Source organism: Pseudoliparis swirei, chromosome 18 (assembly GCF_029220125.1).
Source record: "Pseudoliparis swirei isolate HS2019 ecotype Mariana Trench chromosome 18, NWPU_hadal_v1, whole genome shotgun sequence".
Lineage (NCBI taxonomy): Eukaryota > Metazoa > Chordata > Actinopteri > Perciformes > Liparidae > Pseudoliparis > Pseudoliparis swirei.
Window position 1 is genome coordinate 28,150,097 of NC_079405.1, and position 23,760 is coordinate 28,173,856.

Genomic DNA, 23,760 nt, shown 5'->3' on the forward strand with positions numbered 1-23,760 from the left:
CACACGCACACGCACTCGCACAGTCGTGCCTTGTCTCGCTGGTGAACATGGCCGTTAACAGGACCTACATCAGTGTCGGCTACGCCGCCGTCGGGCTGCTCTTCGGGGCTTCCGCCTTCCTGGTGTGGAACGTCGCGTTCGGCCAGCCGTGGACCGCGGCCATGGGCGGGCTGTCGGGTGAGCGCTGCGCGTGGGCTGCGACCCGGGTCACGTGCACGGGGTTATTCCACTTTCACATATATATATATATATATATATAGAAAAACAATACTCTTATATATTTGTATTTATTTAGAATTATTTTAAGCTGATTATTTTACTTTCCAAATTTAAAAAAAAATATATATAAACAATACTTTGACTCCTTGCAAGTGAAAATGTAAATAAAAATAATCAGCATATATATATATATTATTTAAATTAAATAAAACAATAATTAGACATGAATGTATTAATTTTATTATATATACATATAATTATCTTTTTAATTTAAATAATAATATATATTTAAGTTAAGCTAAATTATTTTTATTTTTATTTATTTTAAATAATAATTATATAAATATATATATATATATACAACTAGAATTGTGTAAGTCCGACGTTAGCTTTTATAACTAAATTTTTGTACATATAAATAATAAAATTACAGTTATAGAAGGAACATTGGAGGTATTATAAAGCGCAGAAATATCTAAATATGGGTTACACGTTACAACATTAATTGGGATATTGTGAGGTTAAAATGAATAATATTAATACATGTTATAATACCAACATTATAAAAGGACTTACACAATTCTATTGTTTCCCCCCAGTTGCTAACCATTTATTTCAAGTTCAGTTCTATATTGGTTGAATTTGAAATTTATGAGTGTTAAAAATCGACTATCACATGAAATTGGGCAATTTTATAAATGCAATTTTATAAATGACAACGTCCGGTCTCATTCAGTCAAATACAAAAATATATGTAATGTTAGCTTCGTGCATATCAATGATTCATGTCGAGTGCTGTTTCCATGCTTGTGACCTTTGAGCTGCCGTTTATAAGTCCTTATCTATAACCTTTAACCTCATCTATTCACACACTGTTATCAATGCTACATGTTCCCAAAGATACAGCTGACTTGTCTGGGCTCTTTTTGGATATTTTCAATGTGTGTTTAAAAGTGTAGCGTCTTATTCTCTCACACAGAGTTTCTGACCTGCAGACAGGAAGTCAACCACATTCACTAAACACACCAATATGAACTAACATGGAAAAAAGGGAACATAAAGAAAGAAGTGGGATTCATTAGCTCATCAGCAGTTGTTGATATGCTGAGTCATGATGCGGCTGAAGATGCACTCTCACTCAGTTCATGATCGTGTCACACATGTCACATGATGAGCAGTGTGTAGCCCCCGTTGTGTACTTCACAAGCATGATGACATCATTACGTCTTTGTTGAATCACGTGATCATCAGGGAGTGCTTTTTGAGATTATTTCCTTGATATAGTTTGTATGACATGCGTGTCTACATATTATAATATATATTATAAGTGTTTGTTGTGAAATAATACAGTTGCATTACAATGCAACAGGGGAAGTTTATCTAAATAATAATAATATATATATAATAATTTAATTAAAAAAATAATTAGATATATAATTTGTTTTAAATCAAAATAATATATATATATATTTTTTAATTTAATTGAAATAATAATTTAATTCTATAAATAAATGTAAAAAATAATGATATATATCGTTAGAATTTTAATTGTAATAATAAATAAAAAATTATTATATATATTTAATTTTTATAATAATTATGTATATCATATTTGTTTTAATATAAAAAATAAGTACTAGACATCCTGATCCACACTCCAAGGCAATTCACATAAAACCATCAAAACATAATGCGAAAGATAAAAATGTTTTAACAACAATGAAGAACATTCATTTAAACATAATAAATAAAAGTCGCAGTAAGATTTATGAAATAAAATGCAGACATTTTAAATAATATCCTTGAATCTGGTGAAATTAAAGGCAACAGAAAAGTATTCAATCTGGATTTAAAGGAGCTGAATAAATGTTTCATCTGCACATTAAATCTATCGATCTGTCTTCTGAACGCTCACCTGTCGGTTGTGTTGCCCCCTCAGGTGTGCTGGCCCTCTGGACCCTGATCACTCACGTCATGTACCTGCAGGACTACTGGAGGACCTGGCTGAGGGGCCTCAAGTTTTTCTTCTTCATCGGGGTCTTCCTCTCTTTGGTGTCGGTCGTGGCCTTCATCAGTTTCATGTCCATCGCCATCACCAACAAGGAGTGTGAGTTCTTCTGGGTCACTTAAAGTGATGCTTCTCTACACACAAACACACACACACAACACTGAACACACAAACACACAACACTGAACACACACACACACACACACAACACTGAACACACACAACACTGAACACACACACCACTGAACACGCACAACACTGAACACGCACAACACGCGATAAGAGCATCTTATCCATACTGAGTTTGTTTTTTAAAGCTAAATAAAGTGTAGTAAAGTTTCTGTTATTATGGGCCCTATACACACCTCCGGACCTCGTGGTCGTTGTTCCAGCAGCAGGTTAATGACCCTGGTCTCTGCCCCCCCCCCCCCCCCTGCAGCCCTGACGGACCCTCGCAGCCTCTACCTGACCTGTGTGTGGAGCTTCATGAGCCTGAAGTGGTCCTTCCTGCTGGCGCTGTCCGCTCACCGCTACCGCAAAGAGTTCGCCGACATCAGCATCCTCAGTGACTTCTGAGAGACTCCTCAGACCTTTGGGGGGGGGGGGGGAGGTCAGAGCCTCAGAGTCCAAAAGCTGAAGGACATTTTGAGGGGATTCGGAAAGAAAAGGATGGAAGGTTCTGGATGAGCACCCTGGTCCTGGTTCCTCCCTCGCCTCCTGGGTCCAAACCGCCTCATCCTTTTTTTAAAGCGTCAACAGAAACAAACCCAGCCTTGTTTTATACGGCATTTTATATATATATATTTTTTCTCAGCACCCTACTCGGTCATGCCTCTGCACAATGACTAAATAAATGCAAAGTATGGGTATTGTTTTTCATGACTTGAAAGTGTTAATTTTCAGTTGCAGTGTCATGCTCCTGCCCCTAGAGGGAGCCATCCTTCTGACTGTTAAACGTACAGTACAGGACGTGCGCTTGACGTCCCGCTTTACATCTTTGTATTTTTTATTTTTTAATGTTCTTGTTCAATGAATGATGCAATGTTGTCAAATGGATGAAATATACATATCGCAGTGCATCACTCATGAGGAATACGTGATCTGTGTCCAAGAACATTTTTAACGGAGTGTGTCGGGGGGTCTCGCGAAGGGCACATCACCCAAAATCCTGCAGCGTCCACATGAATGGGTTCATGTAACCAGCTCCACATGTGCTGGTTTTTGATGTGGCTGTGAACCATGAAGGGGCATTTCTTTAATGTAAAGAATGATTTCTGTATCATTTTGTATCTGCGTGACAAACGAAAGTGAACACGGGCCTCAGTCACGGCTTTAATTTGTGACGGTGGTGACGGCACTATTGTTCTTTACGCCGTGTTGTCCTCATCTGAACTATTCCTGATACTTATATTGTTGCTTAATGAGAGTATTTTTGCTGCTTATGTCCCCGTACGTGTTGAAAATGAAGAATGAATGAAAGCTGGTGTGTTTGAGACGCGTGTCACGTTAATACAAATGTTTTTTTTAGTCATCCCCTGTGCATTAATGTGGATAATATATTTTGTTATTTTTTGTAGGTTCCAATTTCTGTTCCTCCAAAACATTTATTCACTCAGGGTTCATACGGGTGTTGACCAATGGAGTTCCAGGACCTTTCCAGGACTTTAAACCAAATTTCCATGACCAAACATTTTGTGAAATCTCAGTGGTATACATGAGTATATACCTTAAATAACACAAATGAATCAGAGACAATAGTTTGATAAAAGGAATACATATTTATATAAATGTTTATTCTTTTAAACAAACTGCGTAAATGAACATATGAATATAACAAATCCCTTTAAGGATTACATTTTTTTTCAAGGACTTTTCCAGGCCTGGAAATAAACAACCAATTTTTTATTTTTATTTTTTTATTTATAAATTCCATGACCTTTCCAGGTTTTCCATGACCCCTGAAGGAATTTCAGCAGCAAAAAATGCATTTTTTTATTTTCTCTACGAGCGACTGTGTCACAGGGAAAAAAAAGAGAAGGCGCTCCATATCCTCCTTCCCACTAACCCGGGTCAGGAGGGTCAGTGTCGGGCATTAGAGTGGGATTTGCACCACCAGAGGAATGAACCACTTTCCCCAACCAGCCCGAGCCACAATCACGAAGAAAAAACCCCTCCACAACTGTGAATGCAGGTTTGCTCCGCTTTGAAGTCAGGCAATTATTCTATACATCCACATTTTTTATTTTGCCCCTCAAAGGGAGGTTTTTTTTGGGGGGGTGCAGAGAAGTTTTAGTGTATGATTATGTTAAGGCAGCTGCCGCCTGATAGGAGGACTTTGAAGTTTATGTGAAAAATATGTGACTGGAATAATCCAGCACTATCCGTGTGTTTTTGGTGCATTAAAAACTCAACGAGTTAATAATTTACAGGACAAATACCTGGTGGTAGAAATGTGTTTTCATGGAAAGTGAATCTGGCGTCGTGTGTCACTAACTTTGATCCCCGAGAAGCCACCGCTATCATTACTTCACCCCTTTGTTGCTTTCCTGCATCCTTCCGCTGTGTTTTAAGGAAATTTTTTTGTGTGGTACTTATATCTTAATTACGTTACACTGGTTTGTTTGTAAGCCCCCAGAGTCTCATTGCATCAAGGTAATTGCGATGTTGTGGTTAAATCACCATGGCAACATTTTTTTTTTTATCTGGCCGTTATAAACTTTGACATTAAGAAACTGAAAAACAATCCGGCTCACTTTCCACTGAGCAAGCTGGGGGCTTTGGAACCAAATGCGTCCTGTTAAGTTTATACACCAGCCTGTAAAACGCGCTTGTGTGTGTGTGTGTGTGTGTGTGTGTGTGTGTGTGTGTGTATGTGTATGTGTGTTTGTGTGGTATGTAAAGAGAGGGAGGGGTCTCGTTTTATTCAATTATGGGACTCCTTTCTACCCAAATCAAGGAAGGAAGTTGTCTCGAGTGTTGACTGGCAGTCTGGTCGAGTGCGGTGAGACTGGAAACTAAAGTTTACACGTTCAAATAACACGACCATCCTAAACATCCTGTATAATTAGATAGTAAAGAGCAGCTGAATCAAACTCTATCACAGGGTAAATGATTGCCTCGTATCGTACACATGGACACCTTTAACGCAGATGATGACAGAACGTCTAAAGAGGCGATACTCGCTGACACGGCAGAATGAATTACAGTCAAACGCTGGCCGCAAGTAGCATTCGGAGGTTATAGTTTACACAGTTACGTCTCACGTTACTTTATCATGTTCATAGGTTATAGTTTACACAGTTACGTCTCACGTTACTTTATCATGTTCATAGGTTATAGTTTACACAGTTACGTCACGTTACTTTATCATGTTCATAGGTTATAGTTTACACAGTTACGTCTCACGTTACTTTATCATGTTCATAGGTTATAGTTTACACAGTTACGTCTCACGTTACTTTATCATGTTCATAGGTTATAGTTTACACAGTTACGTCTCATGTTACTTTATCATTGTTTATAGGTTATAGTTTACACAGTTACGTCTCACGTTACTTTATCATGTTCGTAGGTTATAGTTTACACAGTTACGTCTCACGTTACTTTATCATGTTCATCGGTGATAGTTTACACAGTTACGTCTCACGTTACTTTATCATTGTTCATAGGTTATAGTTTACACCAGGCCTATTCAACTAGCGGCCCGCGGGCCGGATACGGCCCGTTTGAGTTTAACTACGGCCTGCAAGACTGCCTGCAAATCAGTATAGCTTGGTAAGAAAAAATAAAACTGACGGACACGCCTCTTTTATACATTGAGACATCTAACCCAGAGCCATTGAGTTTCACTGTTGCCTCAACCAAACCTGTATGGTTACATCTTTATTAGTGCTGTGAAAAATAACGCGTTAACTCAGTTAATTAAATTACAGGTTTAACTTCGTTATTTTTTTTAACGCATTTAACGCATGCGCAGAATGAGCTTCCATTCCGTCTGTTGTTGGTCGTCTCTCCAGCAGCATGTCATTCTGTCTCTACGTGTCACGTTAACACGACTCCGATCCCCGTCTCGCCGGATGCCGGCGTGTGTGCGCACATCGGGACGAAAAAAAGTCACTTGCACCAATGTTTTAATGCAGGGGTGCTCAATATGTCGATCGCGGTCGCCGCAGAGTTCAGATGCCGGTCCTCGCGCATGAAAAGTCACTCGCACCCCCCTAACTGTTACTCATAAAATGTAGTCAAACAAAAACGGAGCAAATCACCGTGTTCATGGCCGGGCAAAGACAGCGCGGTCTCCTGGCTTCAACACGTTACTGTCAGGAAGACACAGCGCACCAAAAAACTTTTTGTAAAACTTTTTACCTTTTCTGATTCCGCTAGCTCTTTGCTAACTTCCGCTAGTACTTCCGCTAATACCTCCGCTAATACATCTACTTAGAAAGTGTATTCTGTACGTTTTCTCCGTCGAAATGTTGCAAGACCCGACTTGCTGCATTGATCGCGACTTTAGACATTGTGTGTTAGGGCTCCTCTTGTGAAAAATTATTACGAAATAAAAGAAAATGTATATGTTCTTTGCAAAGATGAGGATATGTTGAATGCTGGGATAGCAAACATGCCCATGTTTATTGACGTGGTCTGCGTGAGCGAGCCGTTTAAAGGGAAGGGGCGGGGCTTAAGGACGCCGGCGTCCTCAGTGGAGTGGAAGAGGTTAACCCTCCTGTTACCTTTACATTTACTAACATATTTTACCCTCGGGGTCAATTTGACCCCAGCAATTAAAACCTACAGAAAATTATTAGAATTAATATTGCTTCCCAAGTTTAAGTGTGAGGTACTTTATGTTTGTTTGTTGACTACCTAAATAGCCCTTTAAATATATAAAAAAGTTGATATTTCTTATAAATTTGACACAGTGAAAAACAGCCTGGGGTCAAATTGACCCCAAAGAACACCGACATTAAACATTGAATGGGGTCAAATTGACCCGAAAGGTAACAGGAGGGTTCAACATTCTGTTTAGGATGAAGATGTATTAATGTTCCATATGGAAGAAAACTGCTAAATAACTGCTGAGTTGCAGCACCATTGTATAGAAGAATGTATAAATGTATATATCCGTCTTTTGTCATAAATCTCTATGTTCTCACAAAATATACCGAGAATATCGGTAATATGTGATTAATCATGATTAATCCACAGAAACCTGTGATTAACCCGATTAAAAATTGTAATCGTTTCACAGCCCTAATCTTTATGTTACGCACCCGTGTTGGTTGCCGGTGTTACACCCCTACTGGTTTTCAAACCTACTGGTTTCCCTGCGCGTGCGTTGTGTTCTCTTAACATCTGCAGCGGGGCTCTGTCTCGCTCACCAGATTCGTCACACATTCACAAACATATTGCTGGAGATATTCAAGCCACCGTTCATATCCATTTCGGCGATTACGATTGTATAAGTGAGCAGTGCATCACAGCCACGGAGGAAGAAATACATTTTCGAAAAAATAAAAATAAAAAGATCGCCCGACCTGGGTTCGATCCCTTTCACGCAAAAGGAGTCTGCACTGAAAGACATGCAGTCTGTGCGCTGCGCCTCCAGATATTAGTTTCAGCTCAAGTAATTTATATATTGATGCATTAAGTCACATTTCTTATGTTTTCATGGGAACAGTTTGGTTGAAGGGATCTGAAACAACTGGTTACCTTGAGCGGATATTTACACTTTGAAACATGTTTATAGTGATGCTTGTTCGCACCACTTTTGCCACACAATACCGACGCATTTTCGTGTGTGACTGTTTACCTGTGGAAATATACATTACTGTTTTTCATTTTTAGCCATTATTTTATCAATATTCTGTGCGGCCCTCACACCCCCCGTGATTTTCTTATTCGGCCCACTTGCTACTGAAGTTGAATAGCCCTGGTTTACACAGTTACGTCTCACGTTACTTTATCATTGTTCATAGGTTATAGTTGACACAGTTACGTCTCACGTTACTTTATCATTGTTCGTAGGTTATAGTTTACACAGTTACGTCTCACGTTACTTTATCATTTTTCATAGGTTATAGTTTACACAGTTACGTCTCATGTTACTTTATCATTGTTCGTAGGTTATAGTTTACACAGTTACGTCTCACGTTACTTTATCATTTTTCATAGGTTATAGTTTACACAGTTACGTCTCATGTTACTTTATCATTGTTCGTAGGTTATAGTTTACACAGTTACGTCTCATGTTACTTTATCATGTTCATAGGTTATAGTTTACACAGTTACGTCTCACGTTACTTTATCATGTTCGTAGGTTATAGTTTACACAGTTACGTCTCACGTTACTTTATCATTGTTTATAGGTTATAGTTTACACAGTTACGTCTCACGTTACTTTATCATTGTTCGTAGGTTATAGTTTACACAGTTACGTCTCACGTTACTTTATCATTTTTCATAGGTTATAGTTTACACAGTTACGTCTCACGTTACTTTATCATTGTTCATAGGTTATAGTTGACACAGTTACGTCTCACGTTACTTTATCATTTTTCATAGGTTATAGTTTACACAGTTACGTCTCACGTTACTTTATCATTGTTCATAGGTTATAGTTGACACAGTTACGTCTCACGTTACTTTATCATTGTTTGTAGGTTATAGTTTACACAGTTACGTCTCATGTTACTTTATCATTGTTCGTAGGTTATAGTTTACACAGTTACGTCTCACGTTACTTTTCATAGGTTATACGTCTACACCGTTACGTCTCACGTTACTTTATCATTTTTCATAGGTTATAGTTTACACAGTTACGTCTCATGTTACTTTATCATTGTTCGTAGGTTATAGTTTACACAGTTACGTCTCACGTTACTTTATCATTTTTCATAGGTTATAGTTTACACAGTTACGTCTCATGTTACTTTATCATTGTTCGTAGGTTATAGTTTACACAGTTACGTCTCACGTTACTTTTCATAGGTTATACGTCTACACCGTTACGTCTCACGTTACTTTATCATTTTTCATAGGTTATAGTTTACACAGTTACGTCTCATGTTACTTTATCATTGTTCGTAGGTTATAGTTTACACAGTTACGTCTCACGTTACTTTATCATGTTCATAGGTTATAGTTTACACCGTTACGTCTCACGTTACTTTATCATTTTTCATAGGTTATAGTTTACACAGTTACGTCTCATGTTACTTTATCATTGTTCATAGGATATAGTTTACACAGTTACGTCTCACGTTACTTTATCATTGTTTGTAGGTTATAGTTTACACAGTTACGTCTCACGTTACTTTTCATAGGTTATACGTCTACACCGTTACGTCTCACGTTACTTTATCATTTTTCATAGGTTATAGTTTACACAGAAACGTCTCACGTTACTTTATCATGTTCATAGGTTATAGTTTACACAGTTACGTCTCACGTTACTTTATCATTGTTCGTAGGTTATAGTTTACACAGAAACGTCTCACGTTACTTTATCATGTTCGTAGGTTATAGTTTACACAGTTACGTCTCATGTTACTTTTACATGTTCAGAAGTTATACGTCTACACCGTTACGTCTCACGTTTATTTTACATTTTAGGTTATATGTCTACACTGTTATTTTTCACGTTTCTTTTACATTCTTCATAGGTTATACGTCTACATCGTTACGTCTCACGTTTCTTTTACATTTTAGGTTATATGTCTACATCGTTACGTCTCACGTTTCTTTTACATTTTAGGTTATATGTCTACATCGTTACGTCTCACGTTTCTTTTACATTTTAAGTTATATGTCTACATCGTTACGTCTCACGTTTCTTTTACATGTTCATAGATTATACGTGTACACTATTACATCTCACGTTTCTTAAAAAAATTTCATAGGTTGTATGTCTACACCAATGCAGCTCATATTCCTTTTACATATTTCATAGGTTATACGTCCTATGTAATGTAATATCGTCGACAACTTTACATATTTTATTTCACCAGCATGTAAATATCACACTCTTAAAATCTGTGTTAAAAGAACAAGTACTTGTTGAGTGGCAGAATATATATTTGATTGCTGGAATAAACCGCATAAGCAGCATTTTAACGCGGAGCTTGAAACTATTGTGTAGTTTAATCTACAACAATGCATCACATGTTGTGGGTTGATCTGATATTTTGTCTGTAAAATGTTTATACTCAAAGTAACCAGTAACTATATTCGTCTATAAACGTAGTGGTGTGAAACTTGTAATATTTCTTGTCTATAGAGGGATGAAGTAAATAAAGTAAAAGTGCTTGGTTCCCTTGAACCAGTAATACAGGCTGAAGAGGGATTCACAGATCAATGGATAACAGCTCCTCTGTGAATTATGAACGTTGGTATTAATGATGCCAAAAAAAAAGAAGCACCGTGTGATCTAAAAAAAATGAGTCGGGGATGAAAAAAAAACACCAAATGAAGAGCAGACATCTTGAATTGATGGAGAACCAGATGGCCTCTTTGACATTAAGAAGCCGCTTTGGCATTTTAAAAAGGCCGTCCCAGAATGATTTCCGAGGAACTTCCGCAAAGCGAGGTACAAAGCCCGCAGATATTTAAGCAATATCCATAGCAATTTACTGTTTTATTTACAAACCGAAACATGTGTTTCGAGACCTCTGCAGCCCCCAACCCCCCCCCCCCCCTCCAGTCTTTCCCTATTACCCCACTGATTTACTGCTGCAGGATTTCTCCCACACTATCTCTGCTCTTTCCTTTTTATTTATCTTCGTCAGTCATTCAAAGGCTCCCTGCAGAACCCCCACCACCGCACCACACCCCCCTCACCCCACCCTCGACGCTCGGCCATTGTTCCTCCTGTGACTCGGCTGTCCGTGCCTCTGGGACCACTGCGAGCTCGCATCTGAAACATTTTAGAGAGACACATATTTGCTGTTCGAGAACACAAAGGGATATGCCACGGCGGAGGCCGTTTGAAGTGGCTTCACATGGGGAACCAGAACCAGGGATTTTGTGTGTGTTGAGAAACCATAAAGAAACGTTAGCTCAATGTAACTTTTGATGAATTCATGTGATCTAATGCGAGCGGCGATTGATTCAATGTGAAGGCGCGGCCCTTTGAAGCGGGGCCCTGTTGATGCTTTTAATGGAAGAGCTCTGCAGCATTCCTCCCCACCTTCTCACAGAGCTGCCCTGAGGTTTGACAGCAGTGAATGCGCGATAGGGCCTAATCCAGGAGATCCCACGGTTTGGCGCGGCTTCCAGGAAGCCGGCATTTTGAAGTGTGAGATTGGAGACGGCGGTGCTCGACTCCCCGCCGGGCTCCTTGTAGCGAGACGTTGAAATTGATTCGTGGGGTGATCCAAAAAGGTGTTTCAGTACCACAACCTGAAGACATGCACACACATTGCATCTTCATGAAATGTTATGTTGTTTTTTAATGATGCATTATACATTTCAGAGATTGGAGACGGCAGCGCTCGACTCCCCGTGGGTTCCTTATCGCAAGACGATGAAATTGTTCGTGGGGTGATTTCTTTCAAACAAGGAGTCTAGTTTAGATCTAAAAAGGTCTTTCAGTACCTCCACAACCCTGTGGTGTGAACACACACACTTCATAGCGTCCGGACGTCTTGTGGCTCAACAAGATGACGATCTGCTGACTTACCGACAGAAGTGAACCGTAGATATTGAACTGGAATAGCTGACTCGCCACAGGAAGTGGCTTCCATGTGATCCGTTGCCGTCTGTAGGGCTCGATCATGTCAGCGTTAGCGTTATAAAACTAAAATAAACACATTTTATTCAGCTATATGAATAGAAAGCCAACGATTGATTGACGGTTGCTGCATCTTTCTGTTTGTGTCGCCCACAGAGGTCATGTGACCTGCCGGTTGCACACATGGACGTGATGTGACGCAACAGCACACACACACACACATGTGTGTTTAATGTGTGTTTCAGTGGACCCCCCTTTTCAAGGCTATTTATGTTGTAACGAATGGATTTACTAATTTAAAGTTGACCATTAACTTAGTAATGCCGATAAATGTCTTTGGGTTGCCAGGTTGTGTTTTTAGAAAAGAGCTTTTTAACTAATAATTACTGCATTAAAGGGAAATGTTATGTTGTTTTTTAATGATGCATTATACATTTCATTGATAACAATTTTTTGTGACTTATTAGAAGAGCTAGTACTGAAAACAATCTGCTTTTAACCAGCATGCACCTCTTCTGGCCTGGCTCTCCTGCAGCCTGCTGCTCGGCGTACACTAGCCCGGCGCGCTGCGCCCCAGCTCAGCTGTGAGCTCCGCTGGGACCGTTTGTAATGTGCCGTGGACGAAGCCCAGCACTTAAACACTGTAATCAGAGCCAGAGCAGGATATTGGCTAAATTACACATGAAAGCGGGGACATTTGAAGGAAGCTTGAGCACTAAATATTATGATAAATTACGGTCCGATACGAGAAGATAAGTTGCGGCTAAACAAGAATAATACCGGCTTGCACGCAGTGCGAGAAGGAAGTGTTTTTTAATGCATGATTTCACTTTACGGTAAAGTTATCTCTAAATATTTGACAAAGACCGTCTCACTCTAAGGTCCGTTTAGTCACTTTTTCTGGAGATTTTGGTCACATTTATGTCGGTGAATAGAGGTCTCTAAAAATTCTATTAAAAAAAGCTATTTATAAAGAGTTCAAACACAAAAAAGAAAATAAATACACATATATATATATTTATATATATATATGTATTTATATATACATATATTTATATATATAATATATATAAATATATAAAGAAATATATATATAAATATATATATTTATATATATACATATATATATATATATATATATATATATATATATATATATATATATATATATATATATATCCGCTTCATCCGGAGCTGTGGGTGTGTGATCAGCTTTTGATTGACAGACTTGGCAACGCGAGCAAACAACTGCACGACTGTCATATTTTCGTTCCAGCCCTGTGACTGGTGCACAGATGTATATCATCATTTTCCACATGAGGCGGAGAGAAGCAGCGCAAACAGGAAAATACACTAAACGGCTCCAACTTTAGTCACAAAGTTTAATTTCCCTTCAAGAAAAAAACCCCTGGACGCGTTGTCCATGTTGGCTTATCAGTTATATAAATAATCTAATAAATTATTAACGATATGTGAAAATGTTCTGGGCCTTTTGGGGGTTCGTTCTATACCAACTGGCTCTCTTGTGGGAGTCGGATGGTTGATGGTTGACGTTGGAGAACCAGCCCGACTCACACACACACACACACACACACACGATGTGTAATCTTGAAACAAAGATAAAAGTGTTGGTTATTGACCCTGAGAGCTCCTGATAGGCTGACGTTGGCACCTCGGGCAGTTCCCCGTGTTTACAGTCTGCATGCTGATGTCGACTCCAGCTTCCTTCACCTCTCAGACGTGACGATGGTATCAACCTCCCGGCCTGAGGGAGACGAGATGGTTTAACCTTCAGAACACACACCTCCACAGTTTGCTTCGGATTTGCTTATCATGCACACCTCTTGCCCCGCCCCCCCACACACACACACACTCCACCCAGGCCCATCACCACCATCCCCCACATACCATGCACCTTCACCCCTTCATCCTCCCTACCACCCCTCTCCCCCCCCCCGCTCCTCCAGAACCCCTCTAAGTGGATACCCCACAGGAAGGGCTTCTCCAGGGGGGGAAATGGGTCCCAGATGTCTGCCTTTGTGCCACTATACGGGCTCCTCGGGAGGGATGGAGCCGTGGACCGGGGTGGGTATGGGGGGGGGGGGGGGGGGCGTAGCGTGCGGTGTGCAAAAACATCAATAACGACAGCGAGGAAGGGTGAAGAAACCCCCCGGGGTGAAGGTGAGGAGGAATTTAATGATTAGTTCCTTTTTTTGTCGAGGCCGGCGTGGACGTTTCCAAACACATGGTTTGTGATCGGTCGCTCCGACCAGCTGAGCGCCAACGCACGCCGCCGCCGCGTCCTCCCGCCGGGTGACGGTAATTGAATTGACTGCATTACGATCTTAAAGAAACTGTTTTCTCCCTTTTTTTTTCTCCCCGCAGAACTTCAAAACGTTTCCAACATGGCCGCTCCCCGGCGCAGTGCGGCGGGCCACATGTTGCCGAGTCAGAAACAGACACGATACGTGGACGGGCCTTCTTTGATATCCAAGCCTCTCCCTCATACGTGTGTGTGTGTGTGTGTGAGCCAATACACGCTGATATATATTGATATCCGTATGATCTATTTTGGGCTCCAGAAAGGGTGAATCGCGACCCCCGTGGAAATAAAACGAAGACGAGAGCCGGCCGAGTGTTTAGTGAAACATTATGTCAGGACTCTGACAAGGAAATGAAATGTGCAACATCAATCAGCCAATGAGGACGGAGATCAAACGGCCTCCACACTCCTGCATCTGGTTCTGTTTGGACGGCCTCGCTCTTTCCCCTTCTCTCCTCTCTTCTCCTTTTCTTCTCCCCTTTTCTTATTCTTCTCCCATTCTCTCTCTCTCCCTCTCTGTCTCTCTCTCTCTCCGTCTTTCTCTCTCTCTCTCTCTCCTCTCTCTCTCTCTCTCTCTCTTTCTCTCTCTCTCTCCCCTTCTGTTCTTTTGTGTGCCACGACATTCCTGTCGGCCTCTACTTCGCTTTTTGTTTTGCTCATTTTTTCCACGATGGTGGCACGGAGCCACCGCTTTCCTTTTTATCCTGCTAAAGGTAAAGCGGCGGCGGCAGATCCCCCCCCCCCCCCCCCCAGCAACAATGACTTCTCCTGTCCCTCCACTGTCTCCACCAGAGCTCCCAATAAGCCTCCTGCTTCTAATCCCAGTTGATCCTGCAGTCGACTGTAAATACAAACTCCTATAATTCACGTCTCTGTCCGAGGCCTTTGATGGCCAGATGAAGGGTTGTTTCTTCTTCTTCTTCTTCTTCTTCTTCTTCTTCTTCTTCTTCTTCTTCTTCTTCTTCTTCTTCTTCTTCTTCTTCTTCTTGGGTTTAATCAACTGGGATGGAGCTACTCCGCTCAGCGTGCCTCTTTTGAATGAAATGTAAACCGGGGTAATCACGAGGCTCATCAAGCATCTTCTGAGCACACGGGCGGCGGCGGCGCGTCAAATGGCGGCGGCGGCCATCGCGCCCAAAGTGGACGGCGAAAGAAACTGGAATGAGTTTTAAAAAATGTTTTATACTTTAGTTGGTAAATAATCCATCTTCATGAACATCTGCTCTCTGCGTCTTCACACAGCATCTCTAGAAAGTGGCTGAATTTGCATCGGTTTTAAAAAAAGTACTAAAAAAAGAAAAATGGCGGGGAGGTGTTGAAATATAAAAGCTTCCATTAAGTACGCTGTCATCGAAAAGTAACACATTTCAACATCTCAGAGCTCCCCTTCAACTCCCCGCAAGATGTCTCTGCAGCGATCCACACGTGAGTCACTGGAGTCGTGACGCACGTGAGGCATGAGCGGGAATGGTTTGGATTCAAAGGCCAGATTACAGCGAGATTTAGTCATTTAATGCAAATTGCAGGTTTGTCGGTCGCCGGCTGAACTGCTGCGCGGCGGCGGTCGACCGTGTCACGACCGCCGCCGCGCAGCAGCGTCTCCCTAAGTGGCTGCAGACCCAGATGGGTCGGCGTCGGGAGAGGTGGGAACATGTGGCGGCGCTGCCCCGGGGCCATGGATGGCACAATTACGTGCTCTCTCACCTCTGCAGACCGAGGTCACCGGGCCACGGAGGTCAGGGGTTATTCAGGGTCCCGTCTGAGCTCCCAACGTAGATGGCGAGGAGCGGCTGACGTCAGCGAACCCAACGCCGGTGAGGCGTTAGCTAACGGATGATGTTTGAGGTGTGGAGGACACGGTGGTATCTCAGGACAACCTCAAAGATTCTCTCTGAGAAACTTATTCAAACTACTGCAAGCAGAACGCATTTATATTTATATAAATATATATAAATATAAATGCGTAAATATTTATATATATATATATAAATATATATATTTATATAAATATTATATATATATAAATATATATATTTTTTATATCAGTCATGGCAACAAAATGTTTAGTTTGAGCCAATTATAATTATTAAAAGTGCATTGTTTCCGCTATAAATCCTCCTCCAGACTTTTAATATGCGGAATTTCATTGACATTTGGTTTTTGGTTTTCACGGATTTGTTTTTATGGATTCAGCTTATCAACAGGATGAAAACCCTGGAAGACAAACATTGTTAAAAAGGCACAATTTTTGTTGTTGAAATCTCTTGAATTTTTATGTTGAGAATGTTTGTTCATAAAAATTGCATCTAACAAGTTCTTCAATAGCAACGTCATAAATAAAAGTTGAGCTTCTTCTTCTTCCCTGGACTAAGTTGATCAATGGGAGTGCAGACGGAGGGGGGGGTGCAGCCCCCCAAAAATCTGGAACCCATAAAGCCTCAGACATCACGAGCGCTTCTTATTGGCTCTCGGCTCCACTTACCCCCTTTTCCCTCCGTGGCGCCGCCCAGCCGACGCACACTTCCTGCTTCTCCGCCGCTGGCCACGCCCCCTCGGTGAGTCCGCTCAGCCACAGAGAAGCGACCCCGCCGGCCCTGGAGTCGGCGCTCGGGTATAAAAGAGGCGGAGGTGGACCTGCCTGTCAGATGGTTTGTTGTTGTTCTGCCTGCCAGGTCGAGAAGTCGGGAATGTGACCGCGAGGGAAGCGACGTCCACGCCGATGGAGCTCCTAACTTCCTCCGACTAACGACAAGACTTTTAAAATTCTTTTTTGTTGTTGTTGATCTCGTCGATTTCTTCGGCTTTTTTGTTCGTTCGCCGCCCTCGTCTTTGCGAAAAAGGTCGTCGGCGGACGCCGCGATGAGAGAAGAGGTGTCCTGCACCAACTCCCCCGAAGGAGGCCTGGGGGCCAGCGAGGAGGAGCTGGAGAGGGGATCCAAGAAGACCTCCCAGGCGGCCAACCGTAAGCGCTCGCCGTTCCCCAACAAGAAGGACGTCCTGGGCCAGGCGGAGGAGAGCAGCACCGGCGGCGGCAGCCCCCCCGGCCTGCTGCCGTCCGGCCTGCTGCCGTCCGGCCTGCTGCCGTCCGGCCCCAAGAAGGGCAAGAAGAGCCCGTCCACCGCCGTGGTGTCGTTGGCGCCCACGCCGCTCGGCCCCCGGCTGGACCAGCCCTTCGAGGACCTGCACTCGCAGCGCGTCATCGCCAACGTGCGCGAGCGCCAGCGCACGCAGTCGCTCAACGACGCCTTCTCCTCGCTGCGCAAGATCATCCCCACGCTGCCGTCGGACAAGCTGAGCAAGATCCAGATCCTGAAGCTGGCGTCGCGCTACATCGACTTCCTGTACCAGGTGCTGCAGAGCGACGAGATGGACGCCAAGCTGGCCAGCTGCAACTACCTGGCCCACGAGAGACTGAGCTACGCCTTCTCCGTGTGGAGGATGGAGGGCGCCTGGGCCATGTCCACCAGCCACTAGGACCCCTCCCCCACCCACCTCCCCCCCCCAAAGCCCTCCCGCGTCCACACCTCCACCCTCCTCCTCCTCCTCCGCTTGTGTTTCATGACCTCTGAACCTCTAAACTCTGATCTTCATCGCCTCCTCCGTCATCTCAAACCTCCGCGTAGACGTTCCCGCTCCACCTCTAACGGGCGACTCCACCTCTCCACCTGTGTTCGCCTCCTGCGTTGGGCCTTGTCCACCCCCCCCCCTCCCCCTCCTCCACCTCCTCCCCCTCTTCCCCCCCATGTCTGTCCTAACGTTTAGTCCAGTGCAACAAGACGCTCCACTGCAGCCTCTCAGGTACGGACAAAAGACACACACACACACACACATGCACACTCACACACACACACATACACACTCACACGTGCACACTCACACATGCACACATGCACACTCACCGTGCATCAGCACACGTGACTTTTTTTTTCTTTCTTTCCATGTTTTAAAAGCGTCCCAGCAGCACATTATTTTACTTATTTTATGTATTTTATGTATATTTGTACTTCACAGGCAGGAATAAAAATTGCGAAACATCAAGAAAAACTCAAATAAAACCAAAAGTGTTCAATCGGTTGTTTTCGGCCTGCAGCAAATGAAGAAGAGGAGGCTCGAGCACTGAGTCAGACTGAAGAGCACGAGGCAAAGAAAACGTAGAACTACGCACAATATGTCGTATTTATAAATGAATAATACATCTCAATAGAGTTATATCACAGCTGGTAAAACGCCTTAAACACACACACACACACACACACACACTGACTGCTCCCCTTTCTACAGGCAGAACACTTATTTGTTTTGATTTTTACAGGAAGTCTGTTCACTTTTGCATTCAGGTGTATAAAATATACTGTGTATTCGTCTTTTTTTGACAAATATTGTTCTCGAATTGATGGAAATACATCAAGATGAAGGACATATTATATATCTTTATGTTTGGTTTAGACTTTAACTGAATCCGTTATCTTCAGTTGTTGCAACAAACTTCTTTTTTAAGTCACGTAAACTGCAAAAAAAGAGAGGAATTTTGCAGATTTAGTAAAATGCAACATGCTTGTTAATTATTATTTTTCAATAAAACAAACGTTGTGAGTAAACGTGACGCAGCTCAGATAATTCGGCCTTCAAATGAAGCGTTTGTGCAAAATATTCTGACACGTTGGGTCCAACTCGTGCAAAAAAAAACACGTCAAAATATTTCCTGGGAAATAAAATCCATAAAAGAATAATATAAAACGGAAAACATAAAAAAAAATGAATCAGTACAAAAATCAGACAATAAACTATCAACATGTTTGTAAAAATAAAATAAATAAAATAAATAAATACAATAAATAAATAAAATAAATAAAATAAATAAATAAAACAAATAAATGAAACAAATAATTAAAATAAATTAAATAAATCCTGAAGTCTTTCTCACATAACATTTAAAATACAAAACATCAACACATAATTTGACGCACGTTGTCGTTTCACTTTATTTAAACGTTATCGACGTTATCACCCCCCCCCCCTCCGAACCCCCCGACAGACCTCTGATGTCTCGAGACGAATGTTTTCCACAATCTGCGGGATCGACTTCACACACGCTCTGCTTTTTTTCAACCTTTTTAACAGACACCAGATTCCAGCGCAGGTACAGCATGAAAGGAGAGAGAGAGAGAGGGAGGGAAAGGGAGAGTGAGGAGAAATAAGTGGAGGCACATCTCTCTCTCTCTCCCTCTCCCTCTCTCTCCCCTGCAGCCTTGCCCTCTCTCCTCAGGATCTTGTATCGTGCAATCAGGCCCCGCCGGGGCCCAGACAGGCAGGAACCTTTAGATTGGAAACAGTTGTGAGGTATTAGGAAGGTGTGTGTAGCAGGGTGAGGGTCAGGCACACGGGCATGTGTGTGTGTGTGTGTGTGTGTGTGTTGGCGCATGTACACGTGTAGCCCTGTGTGTTTGCAGTGAGCTTTAATTACCTGTGCAGAGAGTGTGTGTATGTGTGTGTGTGTATGTGTGTATGTGTATGTTTACGTGAACACATCTGCAGATAAGTAAACAGGAATACGCTCACAGATGTTGTTGTTCTGGATGTGTATCTCTCCCTCCTCTTTATCTGGTTTTAGTTTGATAAGACTTTGGTTTAAATGAGCCCTTCAAAATAAAACGACGACATTCAAGATAAGACAAAGAGCAGCGTCTGAGTAGAAACACACACTCTGTCGCGAAGTGCAACACTTTGACTTTGAACAGTTATACGTAATTCAATGTGACTCAAACTACACACACAACATGCATGATGATGTACACACACTACACACACACACACACACATGCAGCCGCCGGCCATGTGCACACTGCAGATGTTCCACTCGGCCTTATTATTTAACCTCCAGTGGCCCCTGCAGACGTCGAGAGGTTCTCCACTCAGCGCTGTGGATGGAATGCCAAGGCCCCCCCCCCCTCACCCCACCCCCACCGTGCACGTGGTGTCCCTGAACGCAGCGCGGTGCAGTCATGGCGCTCCACTTTGCCTGCTCCGCCTGTCGTCGTCGGCTCGGCGGGGGCCGCGCGGGAAAAAAAAGTGTTAAAAAAAATTCAAGCGGCCCCTGAAACTGACCTGAGAGTCTGAGAGGAGGTTATAAAGCAACTTCAAAGACTCTGTGTGTGTGTGTGTGTGTGTGTGGGTGTGTGGCGTAATTCAAATGAAATTGTACATACGTGTGTTAGATTACATTTAAAATCTGTGTCAACTCCAATATGTGAATACAAACAAAAAAATGACCGGGGTGGACAAAATAATAGGAACACAGTATTTTAAGGTGTATAACATTCCATGTGAAGTTGTTTGAAGCCTTAATTCATGAATGAGAGTATAGGACACACACACACAAGAACACACACACACACACACACAGACAGACACACAGAATGTCCAAAAAGATGCAGCCTCTTTATTAAACTTTTTTTTAAAAAGCTGGCACAGGTGGTTTGCAGGCCGGTGTGGACAAAATAATAGGAACACAGTATTTTAAGGTGTATAACACTCCATGTGAAGTTGTTTGAAGCCTTAATTCATGAATGAGAGTATAGGACACACACACACACACACACACACACACACACACACACACACACACAGACAGACACACAGAATGTCCAAAAAGATGCAGCCTCTTTATTAAACTTTTTTTTTTAAAGCTGGCAAAGGTGGTTTACAGGCCGGTGTGGACAAAATAATAGGAACACAGTATTTTAAGGTGTATAACACTCCATGTGAAGTTGTTTGAAGCCTTAATTCATGTCTATGAATGAGAGTATAGGACACACACACACACACACACACACAAGCAGAATGTCCAAAAAGATGCAGCCTCTTTTTTTAAACTTTTTTTTTTAAGCTGGCAAAGTTGGTATGCAGGCCGGGGGTGGACACAATAATTGGAACGCAGTATATTAAAGTCAATGAATGAGATTTCAGGTATCTTGATAAAGACGTCCGTGTAATTCTGTCCAGCTAACATCGTTTTTTAACCCAATATTTTTGTACTTTCACCGTAGCAGAAGCGTTATGTTCACACAGACACACATAAGAACACGACACACGGTCACGCACACGTATGACGTGGTGTGAGGACGTGTGGAGGGTTGTTCTGTTTGAGTTCCATAAAACAAAACTCTCCCTTCTGTTTATACAATAATCAGAATGCCTGTCACTGCTCGTCTCTGTGTGTGTGTGTGTGTGTGTGTGTGTGTGTGTGTGTGTGTGAGTGTGTGAGTGCGTGAGTGTGTGTGTGTGTGTGTGTGTGGTGGAGGGTTTGGACCGGCCAGCTGTTGGATGCTGCGCTCTGCATATTAAAGCTCTGGCGTTCACTCCGGACTCATCTGGGACCAGATGCATCGTCTTACTGCGCTTTTTAAATCGTCCAGAAGGCTTCTGATACTCATCTTTATTTTTAGAGAGCCAGAGCTGGGTGCAGGTGTGTGTGTGTGTGTGTGTGTGTGTGTGTGTGTGGTTTGACACGTAGGCAACACGTCGTCACATCATTCGGGTCCTGAATGCATCGCGACCTGTCGAACACCAACGTGCACAAATCAGAGGCCCAAAAGAAAGTGAGGCCCAACGTGTAATTTAAATTAAATTCTACTTAAGTTGTTAAATTAAATTTTAAAATCCGAGTCGCTCCAACACGTGAACACAAATGCAGAAAGTTGCAGCCGCTTTGTAATTTTTTTTTTTAAGCTGGCGAAGGCATGGTGTGCAGGCCGGGGGTGGACAAAATAATTAGAACACAGAATATTAAAGTCAATGCTTGAGATTGAAGGTAATTGTTAGAAGAAAAAAGGTAAAATTTAAAAAACACTGCCAGAAGCTTCTGATGCTGAGTTAAAAAGAACAACAATACAAACAACAACAAAAACAACAACAACACAAACAACATAGAGAGGAACTTACATACGCGCATTAATTAAAAAAGGACGACCATAAGTTTTAGAGTTCATACAAATTTAAACTTCTAATGTTGTAAAAACGTGAGAAAATGTGAGTTTCTGAAAAATAAAATAAAAATAAAAAGCAGATTAGAAGACGTGCTGTAAATCTACACGTTTACGGCGTAATGAAACTCTTCCTCTTCTTTTCTTCTTCTTCTTCTTCTTCATTTTCTTCTTCTTCCTCTTCTTGTTCTTGTTCCTCTTCCTCCTCCTCTTCTTCCTCCTCTTCTTCAGGCTGTAGTCAGGCCGAACTGAGAGCGCTGCACGTGAAACGTTTGCTTGTTCAAAGACGAGAGGAAGAGGTTGACGGATTCTTCTGTAACTTCTCGGTCGACGTCTCATCGCTGTCGTTTCTCTTTTTGCAGAAAACCCGACGGATGGAAAAGATCTCGACTCTCAAAAAGAAGAACCGTGTTCCCGTCCGGCCAGGAGATCCCACGTTTCAGTTTTTAAATTTTATTTTTTAAATCTTCCTCTTCCTCCGGACACGCGTGACTCGTGACACGGAGACGTGTCCTCGCAGCTCGACGTGTTTCTGAAACACCGGCGAAGGAGACGCGGCGAAGGAGACGCGGCGAAGGACGTCAAGAACGTGTTTTTTTCTTCTTTTAAATGATGAAAAACAAGGAGTCAAACAAAACAGCTGGCCTGCGTTGACAATGAAACAAAATGGCCGGCGGTTGGAGTGCCTGGGGGGGGGGGGGGGGGGATGACCATCGTCCCTTCGATGACTCGCTGCCAGACGGACATTATTAAGACGGCGTAACGATGATGTCACCGCGATGCTCGGAGGGCGGTCGCAGCCAATGAATGTTTACAGCTAAAATGCTAATAAGCTAACCGGCTCTCAAAGAGGAACCTGCAGAGCTTCTGCTTCGCTGTGCTCAGTTTTATAGGATTATTTTTGGGAGGTTTATTTTGAAAGTGTGTGTTTGTGAACTTGGTGTGTGCACACTGTACGACTTTAACTTTAACGCGTCACACTCGGCTGTCGAGAAGAACGTCTTAAACCACTGATTACAGTTCAATCCTCCATTTGTTGTTGTTTCTTCACGTCGGCCATTTTGTGTCATAAGTGAGTTTTAAGAGACGATCTGATCCATGTGTGTGTGTGTGTGTGTGTGTGCGTCTTTCACTTTTTCTGCCGCTTTTTTTACAATTTTTTACGAAATCTTTTGCGATTTAGCCGTGAGCAAATAATGCAAAGAGTAAAAAATAAATCAAATAAAAGCAGAAGAGAGCTTCTTGTAAAATGATGAAGCGATTCCAGCCACGATGCAGAAGATTCATTTGATGACACGATTAGTCTAATTACTGTTTGTTCGTGTTTTTTCCGTGTATATGTTTTTTTATTTGCTTATTTTGATGAACTGTGTCGGCTCCTGTGGATAATAAAACTTTTCTTGATGCTGTATATGAGCTGTATATATATATATATATATATATATATATATATTTATATATTGTGATGCATTCGAATACAAGAGGAAAATTAAAAAGTTAT

At 42.1% G+C, this 23,760-nt stretch overlaps 2 protein-coding genes across 2 annotated transcripts; both read left to right on the forward strand.

Moving 5' to 3' along the window:
* On the forward strand, nucleotides 1-4,664 carry LOC130208414 (heme transporter hrg1-A-like). The gene is made up of 3 exons (XM_056437517.1): nucleotides 1-177; nucleotides 2,159-2,326; nucleotides 2,667-4,664. Exons 1-3 carry the CDS (start codon nucleotides 48-50, stop codon nucleotides 2,801-2,803), a joined length of 435 nt encoding a protein of 144 aa, XP_056293492.1. The 5' UTR covers nucleotides 1-47; the 3' UTR covers nucleotides 2,804-4,664.
* Nucleotides 4,665-16,702: 12,038 nt separating this feature from the next.
* Nucleotides 16,703-23,670, forward strand: LOC130209083 (twist-related protein 2-like). The gene is made up of 2 exons (XM_056438639.1): nucleotides 16,703-18,075; nucleotides 22,622-23,670. The coding sequence occupies exon 1, from the start codon at nucleotides 17,137-17,139 to the stop codon at nucleotides 17,749-17,751; it is 615 nt and encodes a 204-aa protein (XP_056294614.1). The 5' UTR covers nucleotides 16,703-17,136; the 3' UTR covers nucleotides 17,752-18,075; nucleotides 22,622-23,670.
* Nucleotides 23,671-23,760: the final 90 nt, after the last annotated feature.